Genomic DNA, 20,278 nt, shown 5'->3' on the forward strand with positions numbered 1-20,278 from the left:
CAAATAAATAAAAATAATGTACATGTCAAAATCAATGTACGAGATGTACAAAAGTAAACCCGTTCTTAAAAACTGGCCATTAGCATGTGGCTAAAATAAAACAAATCCCAGCCCTACCTGTAGTCCAGTTGCCCATAACCTGGTGGTCTTAGCAACCTAGTAGAAGAAAGACTGAGCTAGATCTTCAGTGATACAGTGATTGTAATGTTAAATCTAGTTTTTGGCTCTTTCACTATCAGTTATGACATGTTCAGTTTTCATATTCAGCTAGTTTTAGTGTGATTTTTAGTTTAGTTGCAGATTTAAAGATTTTTTTTGTGATAAAACAATTCAGATAATGTGAACCCTGGTGTCTGAAGTCCTTTTTTATCTGGAAGTAAAGTGTTGCTGTTGTGTTGATAGCATGATGAGTTGTATACTCTATGTTGGCAGATCATAAGGAAAGCTTTTATCCTTGAAAAGGTTCTGAATGAGAAATGCCTGAATAATGAAAGACTGAACCTGGAATGAAAGCCACGTAACCAATAAGAATTTATTGTCACAAGCACAATTTGTTACACAAAAATAATGGGTCACATTTACACAATTTATACAGATCTAGAACTCAATGTACAATTAACCAACTAACTAAATGTCAATAGTTAAATATGCACTCACATTGTACACGATATCATTAAAAGCTACACAAAAAAATGTACTGTGTGAAAGTAACACGAGTCGACATAAAAATCACATTATTTACAAAAGAACATCAATTTGAGATCTTTAGCAAAAGGATGTCTGAAGGTTCTCCCATCTGTCTGTCAGAGACATTATACAATCTAGCATGTAAAAGCTCCCCCACTATAAAGTTTTAGTCAGTCTCTTAATTGTTGAAAAGATTATAATGTAATAAAATCAATTAGTGAGAGCTGAAGAACACCAAATACACTAGTATATACTGCGCTTTTCTTGGACGGTATGGCGGTTTTTCCCTTTTAAAGCAGGCTGGTGTGATTAGTAGTTAGCTTCATGAAGTGCACTTCAAGCCTTAGCAACTTTCTGCAATGAGATTTTTGTAAAAAATTTCATTTCATGTATACAGAGAATCCTTCTATAGGCGCATCAAGTTTTTTTTCTCTAGAGTTCAGGACATCACAACATATAGGTTATACAATAAGGTTGATGGAGAAAGTGATGGCAGCATCAAGTGGAGGTGTGCATCTCATCTCCTGCTGTTGTTTGGCAGAGTCAGTAATGATGTGCAGGAGACCGCTTCAGACAGATGGAGGTGGACATTGTCAAACCTTACATTAATCCTACCGTGGGTCTGTTGGTTAAGTCTTTTAAATGCACATCATAGTGCTATCGACTGATGCTCAGTACAGTCACTCTAGGAATTTGCCCGAGATGATGAGTGGTCAGTTACTGATTTGTTATGTTTTTCCTGTCCTGCCAGGCAAGGAACATGTGGATTGATACCAGCATGTAAAAGCAGAACTCTGTGTGCTATGTTTCCTCTCAGTTATGATAGGTGAGCAACATGACTGAACAGAAAGCAGACTTCTGTTCACAGACTGTATATAAAAATCCGACATAGATTTGGGGTCTGGAAAATGAAGCCAAAGCACAAATGCTTTAAACCAGCATTCTTTTTATTGACTGCACTGGTTTCAGAAAGAAATCCAGTTGTATAGTCCATGGGAAAATGACCTCTGGCTCTCTTGCCCTGGGATACCAGTTTTAAAAACAACAAACTGGTGATGCCAAAAATGCTCAGCTTAAGGGTTCACAACACGACTCCACTAACCAATGGGTGCTGTCGCGGTTGCTACATCCATTTTTTTTTTTTATACAGGATTCTGCCCTTTGTTTACCACTCAAAACATTTTCTCTGTCACATTAATTCCTGACACATGGGAGCTGTAACAGAATTAAGAATAGCAGATCAAATGTACAGCCCAGTTAAAATTACTGCCACACTGGTGTATAAACTGCATGACCATGATAGACTGTATAAAAGATGAACACAGTCACCAGGTCTCAAAAGTAAAGGCAATACTGAAGTGCCTGAAATGTTCATTCATTCTAATAGCCAACAGGGGGCGACACCTCTAGTTACAAAAAGAAGTATGACTGAAAAGTCTATGGGAAAATTCCCTTGATCTGTGACTTCATAATAAACACTTTCCCTGTGAGTTTCTTGCCTCAGTTATTAATTTCAAGTTATATAAAATACAACATGATGTTTATTTTGTAATTTATGGTCCTCACAAATCAGAAAGGAAGAAAAATGCTCGCTGGCTAACAGCTTGTGACTGACAAGTCAGTAGTCAATGAGCATGGAGAGTATTTCGATTTCAGAGTCAGATTCATGTTTTGCTTGTCACATATCAAAGATGGCAAGAGTGACAATGCTCAGCTTAAAGATTCAACATAGGACTTCACTAACCAATGGGTGACATCACAGTCCATCTTTTATACAGAGTCTACCATATGGACATAGTAGCAAACATGGATTCAGTTCAGATGGGGCTGCTAATGTGCATTTAGTACAGACATAAATTCTGTTCATCGGTGTAGATGCTTGTACACAAAAAGTGAAATATAATGTCACGCAGATGTTGCTTTTCTGGGTAAAATTTAAAATAATTTTTTATATAAAGTCTGTAAGAGAGGAAGTATAAAATGTCTATTATTACTGACAATTACTTCATTCAGACATACCTATAATAGGCTGACTGACCTCTGGTTTTCAGAAAGCAGTTTCAGAGACCCAAATGTCAGAGACTGTATGATTTTATGAGAGCCAACAAAAGCTGACTAATATTCTTTAAATCTGACAGAAAGGCACCTCTTTGCAAAGATGAGGTACATGTATGTCCACTGAAACATCCTGTAGGCCACAGGGCCTAAAACAATAGTGCACTGTGTGTTTGCATGCGTGCAAATGACGATGTCCACCCAGACATTCACTGTGACTCACATGGCTGTGTTGATGATCCAGCAATACAGAAAAATGAGATAGGACTTGAGAGATAAATGCATACATCGGTCCAGTTCTGAGCAGGAGCATGATGGAGTGAGGTGGCTATTATTCAGAGAAGGGTGGGAACATGCCGAGGTCAGCAAAGTCCTCAATGTTATAGTTGGCTGTTCCCTGGGTAGGATCTCCAGCCATAGGCAACATGTCCTGCAGAGACACACAGGGAGGGAATGTCAGAGGTCAGAGGCGTGCAGAGGACACACAGCTCTTATCAGACATATCACATACAGTGGGGAAAATAAGTATTTGATACACTGCTGATTTTGCAAGTTTTTCTACCAATAAGGAATGGAGAAGTCTGTAATTTTTATCGTGGGTACACTTCAACTGTGACAGAATCTAAAAGAAAATCCAGAAAATCACATTGTATGTTTTTAAATAATTAATTTGCATTTTATTGCATGAAGTATTTAATACAATGGAAAAACAGAACTTAATATCTTGTACAGAAACCTTTGTTTGCAGTCACAGAGGTCAGACTTTTCCTGTAGTTCTTGACCAAGTTTGCACACACTGCAGCAGGATTTTGGCCCACTCCATACAGATCTTCTCTAGATCTTTCAGTTCTCTGGGCTGTCGCTGAGCAACATTGAGATTCATTGAGATTATCTATTGGGTTCTGGTCTGAAAACTGGCTAGGCCACTCCAAGACTTTGAAATGCTTCTTACGGAACCACTCCTTAGTTGCCCTGGCTGTGTGCTTTGGGTCATTGTCATGCTGGAAGACCCAGCCACGACCCAACTTCAATGCTCTTACTGAGGGAAGGAGGTTGTTGGCCAGAATCTCACGACGCATGACCCCATCCATCCTCCCTTCAATACGGTGCAGTCATCCTGTCCCCTTTGCAGAGAAGCACTGCCAAAGTATGATGTTTCCACCCCCATGTTTCACATTTGGGATGGCGTTCTTTGGGGTTGTAACCATCCTTCTTCCTCCAATCATGGGAAGTGGTGTTGATACCAAAAAGCTCTATTTTGGTATCATGATAACATGACCTTCTCCTCTGCCTCCTCTGGATCATCCAGGTGGTCACTGGCAAACTTCAAATGGGCCTGGACATTTGCTGGCGTGAGCAGGGGGACCTTGTGTGTTACTAACGGTCATCTTTGAGACTGTGGTCCCAGCTCTCTTCAGGTCATTGACCAGCCCCCCCCCCCGTGTAGTTCTGGGCTAATTCTTGACCTTTCTCAGAATCATCTTTATAGATTCTCTATAGACTCCTCTTGTTAATGATTGTCCTTTTATTTTATTTATTTATTTGTGTTATTTTCCCCATACATATATATACTTCCGCAAGCCACACAGAGCTGCAGCTTAAGCCTGAAAGAGCCGCATGCGGCTCCAGAGCTGCGGGTTGCCGACCCCTGGTCTAGGGATATCAGTTCACACAGGTCAGAAGATGGGACAGTGAGGGTGTAGAGCATCTGTTTACAAAACATCCAGGAGAAAAATGAGATAAACGGCAATCCAAGGCCGTCAGGAAGCCAAATTTCAGATTCTACAATTGTGTTGGTACAGGCTGTACTGATTAATTTCTTGACAGCCTTTAGTCTTTCTGGCACTCTCTCAATGGTAAAAAATCCAATCATCCTAATTTCTTGGTTCATTCCTTTGCTGTACAGAACAGATACTTCCCCAAGATCTAATCCCTTCCGATCCAACTTCAAATATACTGAGTCTGAGTTTGAGTCTGTATCGTTCTGCATTCCTATCACAAGCAGCCTTACCAGGGCCCGAACGGCTGCCCAGACTTTCACAATAAGCCAGGTATCCCCAAGTCCAATCAGGAGAAATCCTGGTATCAATAAGCCAAATATATATGCCATGCCCTCAATCGACAGTACAGCCAGGCATGTCATCTTCCACCCTCCACAGGAATCTATAATGTAGCCAGCCAGGAAAGAAGGTTCTCCTTTCCCCAATCTCCTCATGGTGAAAATTTGATCAGTCAATAGTGTTGAGAGACCACCTGAGCAGATTCATAATTTTAATTTCCAGTTCAGAAGATGTGTGAAGAGAGGCTCTAAAGCAGCAAAGCAGGGTAAAAAGGAAAGGTTGGGGAGAGAAGAAAAATGTGTCCGTCTCCGCTGAGAGCAAGAGAGAACAGTAAGAACTGATAAATTTTTGGTAAAACCATTATTTTAACCTGTTAACTGGCAGCACCAAAATCACCTGAAAAAAACTGCATAATGCCCTCTGGTTATTATTTGCTCTGGAAAACCCATTTTGTAGCCTATTAACTGGCCACATCCCATCTGTGGGATGAATGAAGTGCGGTTTAGATGGCAGGCTAGACTCTCCCATTTTGATTGACACCTCATTCAGCCAATCATGTTAAGAAATGGGTTTCACAGAGCCAATAATAACCAGAGGGTGTCACGTAGCCCTGTCAGGTGATTTGGTGCGGCCAGTTAAATGATTGGCCGAATGAAGTGTCAATCAAAATGGGAGGGTCTAGCCTGGCGACTCTCCCCATAAGTGATGTAGGTAAATTATTGCAACATGTGAGATCATTCTCTGTGGCTTTTAATAGGGAGATATGATTTAACTGTACCAAGTCTGAAAGCCTGGTGGATAAATTTATCCCTAAATATCTAATATTACCTGATTTTAATGGCGTTCTGGGGGTGTTCTGAAAATTACAATTCAGAGGCAAAACTGCTTATTTACTCCACTTGATAGAGTAATCTGATATAGATGAGAACTTATCTATATAGGTGCTGGTCATAAAATTAAAATATCATCAAAAAGTGAAACTTGTAAATTATATTCATTCATTGCACACAGAATTACATATTTCAAATGTTTGTTTCTTTTAATTTTGATTATAACTGACAACTAAAGAAATCTCAGAAATTTTGAATCTTGTGAAAAGGTTCAATATTAAAGACACCTGGTGCCACAATCTAATCAGCTAATTAACTCAAAACACCTGCAAAGGCCTTTAACTGGTCTCAGTCTAGTTCTGTAGGCTCCACAATCATGGGGAAGACTGCTGACTTGACAGTTGTCCTAAAGACAACCATTGACGCCTTGCACAAGGAGGGCAAGACAAAAGGTCATTGCTAAGGCGGCTGGCTGTTCATAGAGCTCTGTGTCCAAGCACATTAATAGAGAGGCGAAGGGAAGGAAAAGATGTGGTAGAAAAAAGTGTACAAGCAACAGGGATAACCACACCCTGGAGAGGACTGTAAAACAAAAGCCATTCAAAAATGTGGGGGAGATTCACGAAGAGTGGACTGCAGCTGGAGTCAGTGCTTCAAGAACCACCACGCACAGACATATGCAAAACATGGGTTTCAGCTGTCTCATTCCTTGTGTCAAGCCACTTTTGAACAAGAGACAGCCTAAGAAGCATCTCATCTGGGCTAAAGACAAAAAGGACTGGACTGCTGCTGAGTGCTCTAAAGTTACAGTCTCTGATAAATTTTGCATTTCCTTTGGAAATCAAGGTCCCAGAGTCTGGAGGAAGCGAGGAGAGGCACAGAATCCACGTTACTTGAGTTCCAGTGTAAAATTTCCACAGTCAGTGATGGTTTGGGGTGCCATGCCATCTGCTGGTGTTGGCCCACTGTGTTTTCTGAGGTCCAAGCTCAATGCAGCCATCTATTAGAAAGTTTTAGAGCACTTCATGCTTCCTGCTGCTGACCAATGTTATGGAGATGCAGATTTCATTTTCCAACAGGACTTGGCACCTGCACACAGTGCCAAAGCTACCAGTACCTAGTTTAAGGACCATGGTATCCCTGCTCTTAATTGGCCAACAAACTCGCCTGACCTTAACCCCCTAGAAAATCTATGGGGTATTGTGAAGAGGAAGAAGCAATACGCCAGACCAGGCCCGGTTCTAGCCCACTGTAGTTGGGTGGGCAAGTATATATATAATATGACACAAAATATTAGGCTATATTTGTTTGTTTTTTGGGAGTTGAATACAGCCCTAGTAGGCACAAAGATATACATATACCCTCTCCATTTATCTGGGTTTGGGACATCACAAAAAGTACACAGATTTGTGACCTTCTGTGGCTGGAATATACATTTTGTTTTTTAATTCTTTTTGTTTTCTTTTTTTTTTATTATACAACAGTACAACAGAAAGAGAACAGCAACTGCAAAAAATGCAAAATGTGAAAAACTACAGAATCATTCAGTCTTTTTTTGGGCAAACTTTGTGACAAATTCATTCAGGAAGCCGAAACATGTGTCCTGAGCCACAGAGTATTCCAGCCAAGGTCTAGTGCGGTACCACGCCGGGTTGAATGAGCGGAGTATTGGCGAAGGCACGATAGTTAGCTAGTACTGGCTGTGTGAGCCAGGGTTATAATAGTTTTGGATTTTTACATTATTGTTTAGTTTTAGTTAGTTTTTACTTTTTTTTTTCTCTCTAATTCAGTTAGTTTTCATTAGTTTTCAGAGTGGTTTTGCTTGTTTTTTATTAGTTTTTATTTCAGGTTTCATGCTTAGTTTTAGTTTAGTTTCGTTAGTTTCAGTATTAGTTTTAGTATTTTCATACTTTGTCAGGTGCAAGATTCAATGCACAAAAGTGACTATTGTGTAATAAAAACTCAACAAAAGATACCATAAAGAAATATATTCAACAACCAACAGTTCACAAGACAGAAGCACTACATGCTAAATGTGTAATAATTAGGACACACATGAACATCAACAGGGAGAAACAAAGAAAAACATGAACTCCCAAACTCAATAAATTCCTACAATAAACTCCCAATAAACTCCAGTGTCAGTGCAGTAGATTAACAACAGCTACATGTGTTGTTTGACAAAAACAAACTCTTTGAAGGAGTCAAAGCTCAAATCCAGCTGCATCCTGATGTTCTCCACCATCCGAAGCTGCTTCTGTTAGCTTGTTTAGATGCTCGCTGATTAGACTCGCAGGGTCTTTGCAGCCTCTGTACACAACCTACGGAAGTGTCCGACCTCATGTCCGCATTTATGCTTGTGTAGCTGTGTGTGTTGTGTGTGTTAATTACCTTGTGTGCTGTGGTGCCAGCTGGGACTTTTTTTGGTCCTCCCTCTTTGTGCTCAGTTTTTTGGCTGCAAACATATTTGTCCCTGTTTTTCCACTTCCTTCATTTCCTCACGTCCATTCCGACAGCAGTCTCCCTCCAGGAATTTGCTGACATTTGTGAGTCCTTATACTGATGCTTTGATTATTATTCCTGATTGTTATTCTCTCACTGATAAAGTAGACGGAAACGCACAAGAACTAAACAGGTTCATCACAGCGTTGTGGCAGCGTGGACCCGCTCTGAACCCGGTCGCTTCAGAGCGACTCTGCCGCTTTCTCGTGCACACGCACGCACACAGCTGCCCGACGGCACTCCCAGCTCAAACTCGGAGAGCGGAAAAATGATCAATCCACAATAATTTACGTTAGTTTTAGTTAGTTTTTTAAACTCACTATACAGTTTTAGTTAGTTATCGTTTTTTCCTTTTAATTGTAGCCTTTATTTATTTCAGTTAATGACAATGTTTTTTCAATTTTAGTTTTTGTTATTTCGTTCGTTTTCGTTAACTATAATAACCCTGGTGAGGGCACAGTGCTATTCAGGTCCGCAACGGTAGGACCTGGTGCTGAAATGGCCAGAGGAAGGACCTGCTTTGGGTCTGGGGATGTGGCTAGAGTAGGACTAGCATCAGGGGTGCTTGTGCTATTACATGCAGAGAAACTAGTCGGTAGATTGTCTGCTGATCAGACAGAGGAGGAGACGGAGCAGGTAACCCGCTCAGGGGGAGATATTTCAGCACGGGCAGCAGCGGGACGGGAGCTGTTGGGGATACCCCAGTGCTAGGTTTACTGATAGATGCGATACATGCTCATGGTAAAAAGAAGTAAAAATATTAACATGGAAATTAGAGTGTGACCCAGATTAAGGAAAAGCACGAAACGAGGGGGTGCAGCCCTGAATCAGGCCTCTTTCCCACCAACAGGGTTCCGGAGCCCGTGCCGTAATTTGAACCATGAGACGGGTTTTCCAGCGCCGAAACACTCGGTGCTCGGCCGAAAAACGGGTTCAGTTCCGGCCCCGCAAACTAGCTGGTCTTGAACCACGAACGCGTGACGAAAGCGTGTGAGAAAGTCAAAGTGTGGAAAATAAAAACTATTGTAGGTGTAGCTTGATGGGAGTACCATTCGCTGCCCGCAGGCGATATGGGAGATTTTGATTGGGTGGGCAAGAATCAGATTTGGGTGGGCTGAGCCCACCCTTGTCCTATGCTACCGCCGGCCCCGCGCCAGACCCAACAATTCAGAAGAGCAGAAGGCCACTATCAGAGCAACCTGGGCTCTCATAACACCCGAGCAGTGTCACAAACCAATTGACTCCATGCCACGCTGCATTGCTGTAGTAATCCAGGCAAAAGGAGCCCCAACTAAGTATTGAGTCCGGTACATGCTCATACTTTTCATGTTCATACTTTTCAGTTGGCCAACATTTCTAAAAATTCTTTTTTGTATTGGAGACTCTCCAGAGCCTTGGCTGGCCTATACTCTCCAGAGCCCTGGCTGGTGGAAGACTCGGGACACTTGGAAGATTTGGGGCGCTAGGGCTCTGGCTCGGGATGCTCGCGATGAGCGGGATGCTCGGGCTCTGGCTCAGGACGTGCAGACTGGGGCTGCTGAGCAGGGCAGGCAGCCATCACCTCCGATCATTGGGGATGCTGAGCAGGACGCGCAGTCATCACTTCTGATGCCTGGGGCTGCTGAGCAGGGTGCGCAGCCGCCTTGAAAGGCTCTGGCACTGCAGACAAGGATGAAGCAGGGGCAGGCAATTCTGGCAGTGGTATAGGTGAAGGGTTGCCATAATGAGGACATCAGGGACCTTACGGCAATGAGTGGCGAGGGGCTGCAGCAGCAAGCTGAGGTGGCGATGAGTGGCGAGGGACTGCAGCAGCAGGCTGAGGCGATGGAGGCTGCAGGGGTGCAGTAGGCTGAGACACTGGAGGTTGCGGTGCAGCAGGCTGAGACGCTGGAGGCTGTGATGCAGCAAGCTGAGACACTGGAGGCTGCGATGCAGCAGGCTGAGACGCTGGAGTCCAGCTACCTCCACTCTGGAGTCAAAAACGGGTGCAAGGTGCCCAGCTTCTAACAAACCCCGGGGAGCCACATCAGTCTCTGGGGCTGCATGCAATAAACTCAGGGGCTGCGGGCTCTGAGGCGTGTGCAGTCTCAGGGTCTGTGGGCTCTGAGGCGTGAGCAGTCCTCAGGGGCTACAGGCCATGAAGTGTTAGCAGTCTCTGGGGCTACAGGCTGTGAAGATGAGTGGCGCTGCATTGTGTCCTTGGGCAAGACACTTAAACCACATTGCCTAACAGTAGCGCCAGTCTCTGGCTGCACGACCGCAGATGCTCGTCTATGGATGAGTGATCTGGAACACTCATGTGCCTTGTGTGCACAATGACAATGAGTTGAATCTAACATCTAAGCATTAGCAGTCCCTGGGGCAGCATGAATAAAGAAAGCCTGAGGTAGCCCAGAATTGACAGACAAGGGGAGGGAAGCTGACAGTGGCTGAGGAGGGGAGCGTCGGCGACGTGAGCCCTGCTTCCTCCTGGAAGAGGGGGTGATGAAAGCGGGGAATGCACGTTCCTCATCCTGAGCCCACATCTCTGCCAGCACGGAGGCTGGTGATGTGTAGGATGAAGGACCAGGCAGCTGGGCCTCAAGTGGCCAAAGCCGTGACGAGGCAGGAAGTGAGTCTAAGAGAGATAAGTCCAATAATGGTGGAGTCTGTTCAGTGGAGGAATTAATGTCCTTATGCCATGGTTGGTGATTCAGAGAAGACGAGTCTGACCCAGAAGGGAGGATTAAATGCTGATTCAGTGCCTCAAGCAGTCCTTTGATGCGTGAAACTTGAAAGTGTGTAGTGGTGATGATCGGTGATTGAAGGAGATGAGGTTTCCGGGATATGATATCAAAAGCTGAGATAGCCACCTGCCAAGTCTTCTCACCAGTGGTTTCCACCAACCTGTTAGAGAGGGCCAGAAGCTGGGAGCACTCAATCTCATTCTCCACAGTGTATATTACTGCATCCTCTGGGTTCAAGCTGGTCAGAGTCTACTGTCACGGTGCGAGGGCACAGGCCGTGTGGCGTGTAAAGGTGGAAAGAACCCAAAAGTAGGACGCAGGAGATGGTGGTAAAAGATGAACCAAACTGAGCCTTTATTACGGCACCAAAACATAGGGAATGAATCAAAATTTCCTGGCAAATGATTGAATTTCTCCGTTGCATCATGACCATGCCCTCTGGTGAAAACTCACTGTTCTTTAAATTTAGATTCCCCCTGATGTGTAGATTAGACAAACCAAATATAAACTTGATATCATACAAAACCTATGAGTTATTAGAGCATGTATGAGGTCAGGAAATGGCTAAACTTACCCTTTAATTCAAAATGTTGGACTTCCTGTTAGGTTTAGGGCATTGGACCCTGTGGTCTTTTTTCCTGTTGGGTTGCCGTTGCCCACTCCTTTTTGAAATAATTAATGAAATCTTGTTCTTTAAGTAATGATATATTAAATCTCCAGTTCCTAATTGGTTGTGTGACTCTTTTCTGTGTCAGAGACATAGACACCAGTGCGTGATCACTGATAGTGATAGGATGAATCTGTGTGTCTGATATCCATTATAATGGAGCTGCTAAATAAAAAGTAGTCTCAGCGAGAGTGAGAGTGCTGTACTGAGCCTGTCAATATCTGGATTAAACACCAGGTTGAAGTCTCCTCTTATTATAAGCATGATATCAGAGCGATCAGAAAGCGAGGTTACGAAGGTATGAAAAAAGGAGGGGTCATCAACATTTGGTCCGTATATACTAGCAATACATAAGTCTATATTCTGAATAGATAAATTAACTATTAAAAATCTACCTTCTGGATTTATTGTGGTGTTTCTAATTTTAAAGTTTACCTTCCTGTTACTCAATATTGCCACGCCTCTTTGGTTGGAGTTGTAGGAGGCTGAGTACATGTGAGGGAACTATGGAGAGGAGAGAGTATGCCCAGATGTTTTGGACACATGTCTCCTGTAGAAACACAACATCTGCCTTTAAGTCTTTTAACCGATTAAAAATTTTTAGCCTCTTTCCCCTCAAATCAGCCCCGTGTACATTCCATGAGACAAACCTCAGTGTAGTCACGTATAAACTAACTGGTGAAGTGTTGTGTGCTCAAGGTGTGCGTATGCTTTATGTTGGTGTGTACACTGTATGATGATGATGTGTTTGTGTGTATGTGTGTGTGTGTGTGTATGTGCGCTGAATGTTGGTGTGTGTGTATATGCACTGAATGTTGGTGTGTGTGTGTGTGTATACATGCACTGAATGTTGGTGTGTGTGTGTGTATGTGCTGTATGTTGGTCTGTGTGCATCTGTGCTGTTGGCATGGTAAACTGCAGCATTGAAAGTGAAATAAACATTGCTGAGAGCGGAAAGAGAAAAGATGTGAAAAAAGTGATCTAAGTGAAATAAAGCGGTGCAAACACCAAAATTAACTCTTTTAAAACTACAACAAGAAGAAAGAAAGAAAGAAAGAAAGAAAGAAAGAAAGAAAGAAAGAAAGAAAGAAAGAAAGAAGGTTGTTGGCACTATGCTGATTATACTGGTGTTAATGATCCTATTTAGACAAATGAGTATACATTTTGAATACAGAAAAAAGACAAAAAGAAAGAAAAGAAGAATCAGAAAAAGGCACAGATCACCTGTCAGTAAAGCCATAGCGTGGTATTCTGGTCGCAGTAAAGCTGTCCATTTACATAAAGTTTATTGACTGCGATGACAGCCCGGGAGCCTTCTTGCATGAACTTTTTCTGCAGCAGGAACATGACCCTGCGTCGCTCCAGGATCTCCTTTGGAAACTTACGCTGAAGTCCATCCCTCTCAGCTAACAGCCATGGCTCTCCACCAGCTCTTTTTGTTTGTAATGTTTGAATTTGGCCATGATCGGTCTGGGTCTGTGTCCTTTGGGTTGCTTTCCTCCCAGGCGGTGGACTCTGTGGAAGGTGATGGTCTTCACGGTGTCCTCCGGGAGCTTCAGGTGGGTCTGAATGAAGGATTTCACGGTTATTTCTGGGTCTTCTTCTGCCTTTTCCGGGAGGCCTGAAAATACGAGGTTATCCCTCATGCTTCGGGCCTGGACCTCAGTAATGGTTTCTGTTTTTTTTTTTTTTTTTCTTTGGTGAGCTAGGTCATTTCCACAGCGAGTATTTCCACCTGCTGCTGGCTGAACTCTACGGACTCCTGCAAGGCCTAAAACTCTTTGTGGAGAATTTCAACTAGGGCCAGGCAGCAGAGGTGGCAAAAGTACTGACATTCTGTACTTAAGTAGAAGTACAAGTACTTATGTTAAAAAATACTTTAGTAAAAGTCGAAGTACTGGTTCAACTTCTCTACTTAAGTAAAAGTAAAAAAGTACAGGCTCTGAAATGTACTCAAAGTAAGAAAGTAAAAGTAGTTCTTTGGAGGACGTTTCTACCTGCTATTTTTGTGTAAAACAAACTGAACCTCATTATATATTATTGTAATAATATGAAATAGTACATGAGAATACAAATGTTATTCCAATCTAAATTTTAATTCTAATGAATGTACTCAGCTTGAATCTGTTATGTTGGACACAAACTGTGAAAGGGAATTTAAACACAGCTCTGTTCTCTGTGTCCTCCATAGTAGAGCGTGACTGTGCCTCCACCTAAACACCAACATGAGGATACTCAGGGGTTACAGTGGGATTCAGAAGGTGGAGGAACCCTAAGATCAGCTGTAGTGGCTCTGCATGGGGAGAAGAATCACAGCTTTCTATTGTGAGCTGCAGTAAATGATGTTGGTGTGCAGGCTGTGATCAGCTGACCTGCTGCTGCTGCTCTGAGGTTTACTGCTCTGTGTGGATGAACTGAACTCACAAAGATGTAACCCAGTATTTCACAGCTATCTGAGCTGATCTCCATCCCCTACACTGACAGCATACAGGCTGTAGAAATGTTGGATTCAGTGAATGAATCTCAGCATTAGCAGCTTTGATTCAAACTCATCTCTGCTGCACTGATGTAACCTGTAACTCTGACCATGAACACAAACACTGTACTCCAGTCCAACACAGAGCTTTACTGTAAATACAGTACAACAAACTAACCTATTTATTAAACACTAAACTGCAGCATTTTCATAGAATCTTTGAATTACACAAAGTCAGCATACTTCAGTTTGTTTTCCAGTCCTTACGTTTAAATCTAACCTCTCTTCTTCCTCTCCTGTCCTCTTTCTCCATCTCTGAGTGAACTTTTCTCTCTTTGCTCTCCCTGAAATACAGCAGCTCTTCTTTTAGCTAGCAGACACACTGTGTGACAAACTGCACACACTTTGTGTGTTTGCTGATATTTGTTGAGCATTTAGAAACGTTGCATTTACCTGCCACACGTTACTCCCTTCGTGCTTGCTCCTCTTCAGTAGCGCTAGCTAAGCTGTTTATGTGCAGCAGCACAACTTACGGACTCGGTCCGGCCCGATTATAGCGCTATAAATGATACATTAATTGTATGGGTTTGCGTATTTAATCCCTTTGTACGAGATAAGCCCCGGTGATGGAGGATACGCAGTACGATTGTCTCTTATATGTTATTATTCCTCCATTTAGGCTCAGATCGTTTTATGTTTGAAGGCGCACTGACCGGAAATGCAAACTTCTCTCTGACGTTAAAAAGTAACGAGTCTGTTTGAAAATGTAAGAAGTAGAAAGTACAGATACTTGCGTAAAAATGTAGGGAGTAAAAGTAAAAAGTAGTCAGAAAAATAAATACTTAAGTAAAGTACAGATACCTGAAAAATCTACTTAAGTACAGTAACAAAGTATTTGTACTTCGTTACTTCCCACCTCTGCCAGGCAGGTATTGAAACTAGGCAGCTTGCCATTTATGAGCTCCAGAATGTCCACCACAGTGCTGGTTTTTGGAGAAGCCACTTCTGGGGGCTCTTCAGGGCGACTTCTTTTGGTGGACGGAGTTTCTTTGCTGGTGGAGGGAGTCGGCGTCTTATCCAGTTTGCCCATGACGATTTGCTCGAAACACTCGTCAATATGCACCTGTAAGCTGTCCAGATCCTCTTTGCTGTGCTCCAGAATGTTGAAGTTAGAGAAAGAAAAAAATGCCTAGAAATTCTTAATTACCTATGACGCTGTCTAACAATAAGTTGGCAGAGAAAACTAATTAGTAAAGGTTTTGCAGTCAATGACGGGCCGCCATGTTGGAAACTGTCAAGATTCTTGTGCATTCACGCGTCACAGCATAACCATAGTTTCTTACATTTTCTAATAATTGCACCAACAGTTGTTGCCTTCTCACAAGCTGCTTGCCTATTGTCCTGTAGCCCATTCCAGCCTTGTACAGGTCTACAGGTCTTTGTCCCTGGTGTCCTTCAATGGCTTTTTGGTCTTGGGCATGGTAGAGAGGTTGGAGTGTGATTGATTGAGTGTGTTGACAGGTGTCTTTAATACAGGTAACAAGTTTCAACAGGTGCTATTAATACATGTAAATAGTGCAGAATAGGAGGGTTTCTTAAAGAAAACCTAGCAGGTCTGGTGCTGGTTATTTTGTGCAATAAAATGCAAATTAATTATTTAAAAAAATCATACTGTCTTCTCACAGTTGAAGTATACCACCCATCCATCCATTCACTTCTCCTTATCCTGTTCAGGGTCGCGGGGGACTGGATCCTATCCCAGCTGACATAGGGCGAGAGGCAGGGTACACCCTGTACAGGTCACCAGCCTGTCACAGGGCCAACACAGAGACAGACAATATCCACACTCGCGCTCTCATTCACACTTGTGGGCAATTTATAGTTTCCAATTAACCTAACCCCAGTGAGTGCATATCTTTGGACTGTGGGAGGAAACTGGAGTACCCGGACAAAAACCCACACAAGCACGGGGAGAACATGCAAACTCCACACAGGGAGAGGTGGAGGGGCCTAGGCCAAGGTGGAATCGAACCCAGGTGGTATTCTAACTGTGAGGCAGCAGTGCTAACCACTGCGCCACTGTGCTGCCCCTGAATTTTTGGAAGTATACCTACGATAAATATTGCAGACCTCTCCATTCTTTGTAGGTGGGAAAACTTGCAAAATATGTATTTTCCCCACTGTATCTGTGTAAGCTGGTCAGAACCTGGAAGGAGCCCTGACCGATTAAACAGAGTCCAGTAGTAGATCTGTGTTAGTATTACCTGGAAGACTTCTGTCTGGCTGGGGTTGGGGTGTGTGTGCTGTTCCCCAGTCTGCTGTGAGTGATGCTGGTTCTGCCACTGGGACCAGACCTCACTGGGACGACCCTGGAACTGAGCTCCACTTTGACTGCTTTCCCCTGACACATCTGCAAACACATTAATTTATTCATGAAAATAATTCTGCATCAAAGAATTTATCAGTAAAGTCTTTAAGCACTCTTTAAATTCTTAAGTGGTGCAGTCTTGGAGTTATTACAATATTTAATAAAAAGACTGATATCAAAGAAATTCTTTGATAGCATTTGATCTGGATTTGAGAATACCCTACCACAGTGGTTTGTGGATGGTTATCATTACTGTTATCCTCTGTGTCAAATAACTACACACAGTATATTCAATCAATCAATCTTTAAACCAATATAAATAACCCCAAATAAATAATTATACCCATCTCAGTATGCTGTTAAAGTTACAACACGATTGTTTGATCAATTCCTTTTATGTGAATGATGACTAACTGTCATAGTGGACTCAAAAGATGAGTTGCTCTTGTTGTCCCTCTTGATGTCAGGTTGGTGGTTGCTATTTATCTCAGCACCAGTGCATTGCAGCCCTAGCCACATGCTAAGCAGACAAGTTTCAGAAACTAGAAGCTATAACCTTTTCAAATAAAGCCTCATGTTCATTTTCATTTTAGAAGTACACATTTTCTGATAAAAGATTTTTCATTTGGCAGATCTGAAAATTCTACAAAAATGCCTATCTGTAACTCTAAATGGCAAACTGCTGGATGCTGAGAAATGCTGCTACAGGAATGTTATTAAAACTCACCAATCATGCTGTTGTTATTTCAACAAAAAATAATTCAGTAACATTCTGCAGAAAAGCCAAATGATTTTCAACATGTGGTCAAAAGGGTTGTACACCTTTTTCAGGATCAAATTCAAGCACTTTCAAGGTCAATTTTCATGATTTTCCAGAACATTAAGGGGTCATTCACAATTCAATTCTTTGGTATTTTAATGTAATAGGAAGTATTAAAAACACATCCTGGTGTTAAAAAATGCAAGAAATTTTGGTATCAAATATACTCTTTCCCATATATTAACCCCTTAACTGGCAAGGGCCCGGTGACGGGCCGTTTGTAGTCCCTTTTATATGGCAGGCTAGACCCTCCCATTTTTATTGACACGTCATTCGGCCAATCATGTAACTGGCTGCACCAAATCACCTGACAAAGCTACGTGACGCCCTCTGAGTATTATTGGCTCTGGGAAACCCATTTCTTAACATGATTGGCCGAATGAGGTGTCAGTCAAAATGGGCGGGTCTAGCCTGCCATATAAATGCACTTCATTCGGCCCGCGGACCAGACGCAGCCGATTAATAGGCTATGAAATGGGTTGTTCAGAGCCAATAATAACCAGAAGGCGTTATGTAGTTTTTGTCAGGTGATTTTTTTGCTGCCAGTTAAGGGGTTAAAACATTGTGCTGCACTGCATGTACGCAAAATGTACATGCAACCAAACTGTACACAGTGGCAGTGGAGCAATTTGTCATCTGAATAGCCGGTCTTGTGCCAAAAAGTGATTTCTGGTATTTGCCAAAATATTATTGCTGGTATTTATATTGTTGTAAATTACTTGTTGACCCATGATCTGTCAAGCATATGTAACCCAGCGGTAGATTGTAAGAGTTGTGTTATGATGGTGTGCATGTGAAGTGTGTTGAGATCATCCTGAAGGAGGATGGTTCATTTTGCGACTGTTTTGCGGCAGTCAACTCGAACGTTAACCCTGGTGGGAGGGGCTGTGGGCTCACTCGGTCTGTAGCTTTCACAGAGCGAACTTGAGTGAGCCGCTGTAGCTTTTCTATGCAACAGCCCTAAAGTTTATGTTCATCGTCCTGACAGCCCTGGAGTTTGTGTTCGCCATCTGGCCGGTGTGGAGACGTTCGCTTTGACTTTCCAAGCGAGACCGTCGTCCTGTCCAGCCGGGACCTATTGAGGAGAGAACGGCTACACTCACACGAGTCTCGAGATCGCTGAGCCTTGAGATTAAAGTATTCACACACACTACACACAGATAAAGGACTCGCTATATATGCTCATTTTTCCTTTCATTTTATTTGATGCAAAGACTATTGAGTTCCTGCTGCATGGCAGGTCTGCTGCTGCAGGTCGTTGGAGTCGCTTGAATGCGACCGGAGCGTGTGCTCCAACTTTCGGGGGAACACACTCCTCAGCCTCCCCGGTAAGGTCTATGCCAGGGTGCTGGAAAGGAGGGTCCATCCGTTAGGCGAACCTCGGATCCAGGAGGAACAATGCCGCGGTCGCTTTCACAGTATGTGGAGTTGTGTTGGCATAAGCCAGATGAGTTTAGCGCTAAAGCCAGATGAATTTAGCGCTAAACTTTGCATACGAATACAGAGTGGATTCATAAATATCACACTTTTGATTATGGTCACATCTCTTAATTTATTGTATTTATCCCCCACACCTTAAATGCCAGTCCATGGAAATATTGTCAAACACTAAACCAGTTCATGGCTCAAAAAAGGTTGGGGACCACTGTGCTAACATATAAGTATATCTGTTTATTACTGCAACAATACAATGTTTTAATACACATGTGCCAAACTCAAGGAACTAGAAACAATGAACATGATGAAAGAACACAGAATCAATCAGAAATGAACTAATCCTGGGGATTAAGGATTAAGGAGGTGGGATAGGTCAATCCTCCTCTGTGAAATGCCATCTTATTGTGGTGGAGGGGTTTGTGTGTTCCAGTGATCCCAGGAGCTCTGTTGTCCAGGGGCTTGTCACCAAGCCAAGACTCATCAAGGGAACTGTTTATCCCACCACAGCAGTGAAACCGCTCCTAAACGCCCTCCTAACTATTACTGGCTCAGGTGATTCTGTAATGTTAGTACTCTTGGACCTCACTGCTGCCTTTGATACAGTAGATCATATTATCCTCTTCTCTAGATTAGAACATTATGTGGGAATCAAATGGTTCAAATCTTACTTAACCAACAGAACTTTTGCAGTTAGACTGGGGACTATATCTTCCTCAAAAAGCCTGCTTACCTGTGAGGTCCCCCAGGGGTCCATTCTTGGCCCACTTCTTTTTTCAATCCACATGCTCCCCTTGGGCTCAATTTTTAAGAAACGTGGCATACAGTATCATTGCTATGCTGATGATTCCCAGATCTACTTGCCGCTAAAACGTGGTTCTGAGTCCATTAAAGGTCTTGCTGAATTGTTTAGAGGATATTGTTTAGATGGCTTCAAATTTTCTTAGCTTGAATGATCAAAAGACTGAGATTGTTATGTTTGGTACCCCTGACCTCCATGATCTCGGCCCTCTAAAGCCTTTCAATAAACCCTGTGCAAGAAATCTAGTAGTGATTTTTGACAGCAAATTGACTTTTGAGAAACATATCAATGCTGTCGTCAAATCGAGCTTCTTTCATCTCCGACTTCTCGCTAAGGTGAAACCTTTTCTCGCCTTTGGGGACTTTGAGAGAGCGATCTATGCCTTTATCTCAATTGCATCTTCATCAATTACAATTGGTCCAAAACGCAGCAGCATGTGTATTGACTGGCACTCACAAACGGGACCATATATCTCCCATTTTGGCTTCTCTACACTGGCTTCCAGTGAGTTTTAGAATCAATTTAAAAATTTTATTACTTGTTTTTAAAGCTTTGCGTGGCTTAGCACCCTCTTACCTCTCCAACCTCTTATGCCTACACGTTCCTACCAGGGCTTTGAAGTCTGCCAAGCTAATGCTCCTTTCAATCCCGAGGTCAAGACTGAGACACAGAGGAGATCGGTGTGTGTGTGGCAGGGTGGCCAAGGGCAAAGGCCCTGGCAGACCAATCCCTGGGTATCAGACTGGCTACTGGGACATGGAATGTCTTCTTTCTGGTGGGGAAGGAGCCTGAGCTAGTGTGTGAGGTTGAGAGATACCAGCTAGATATAGTCGGGCTCACCTCAACACATG

The 20,278-nt window shown here is 42.8% G+C and overlaps 1 protein-coding gene across 1 annotated transcript in view; it reads right to left on the bottom strand.

Moving 5' to 3' along the window:
- Positions 1 to 507: 507 nt before the first annotated feature.
- Positions 508 to 20,278, bottom strand: part of arnt2 (aryl-hydrocarbon receptor nuclear translocator 2) — a 175,977-nt gene continuing 156,206 nt past the window's right edge. The window contains 2 exon segments of the mRNA XM_030725130.1: positions 508 to 3,172; positions 16,268 to 16,413. Coding sequence (XP_030580990.1) covers positions 3,074 to 3,172; positions 16,268 to 16,413 — 245 coding nt within the window. The 3' untranslated portion in view covers positions 508 to 3,073.

This window comes from Archocentrus centrarchus, unplaced genomic scaffold (assembly GCF_007364275.1).
Source record: "Archocentrus centrarchus isolate MPI-CPG fArcCen1 unplaced genomic scaffold, fArcCen1 scaffold_48_ctg1, whole genome shotgun sequence".
Lineage (NCBI taxonomy): Eukaryota > Metazoa > Chordata > Actinopteri > Cichliformes > Cichlidae > Archocentrus > Archocentrus centrarchus.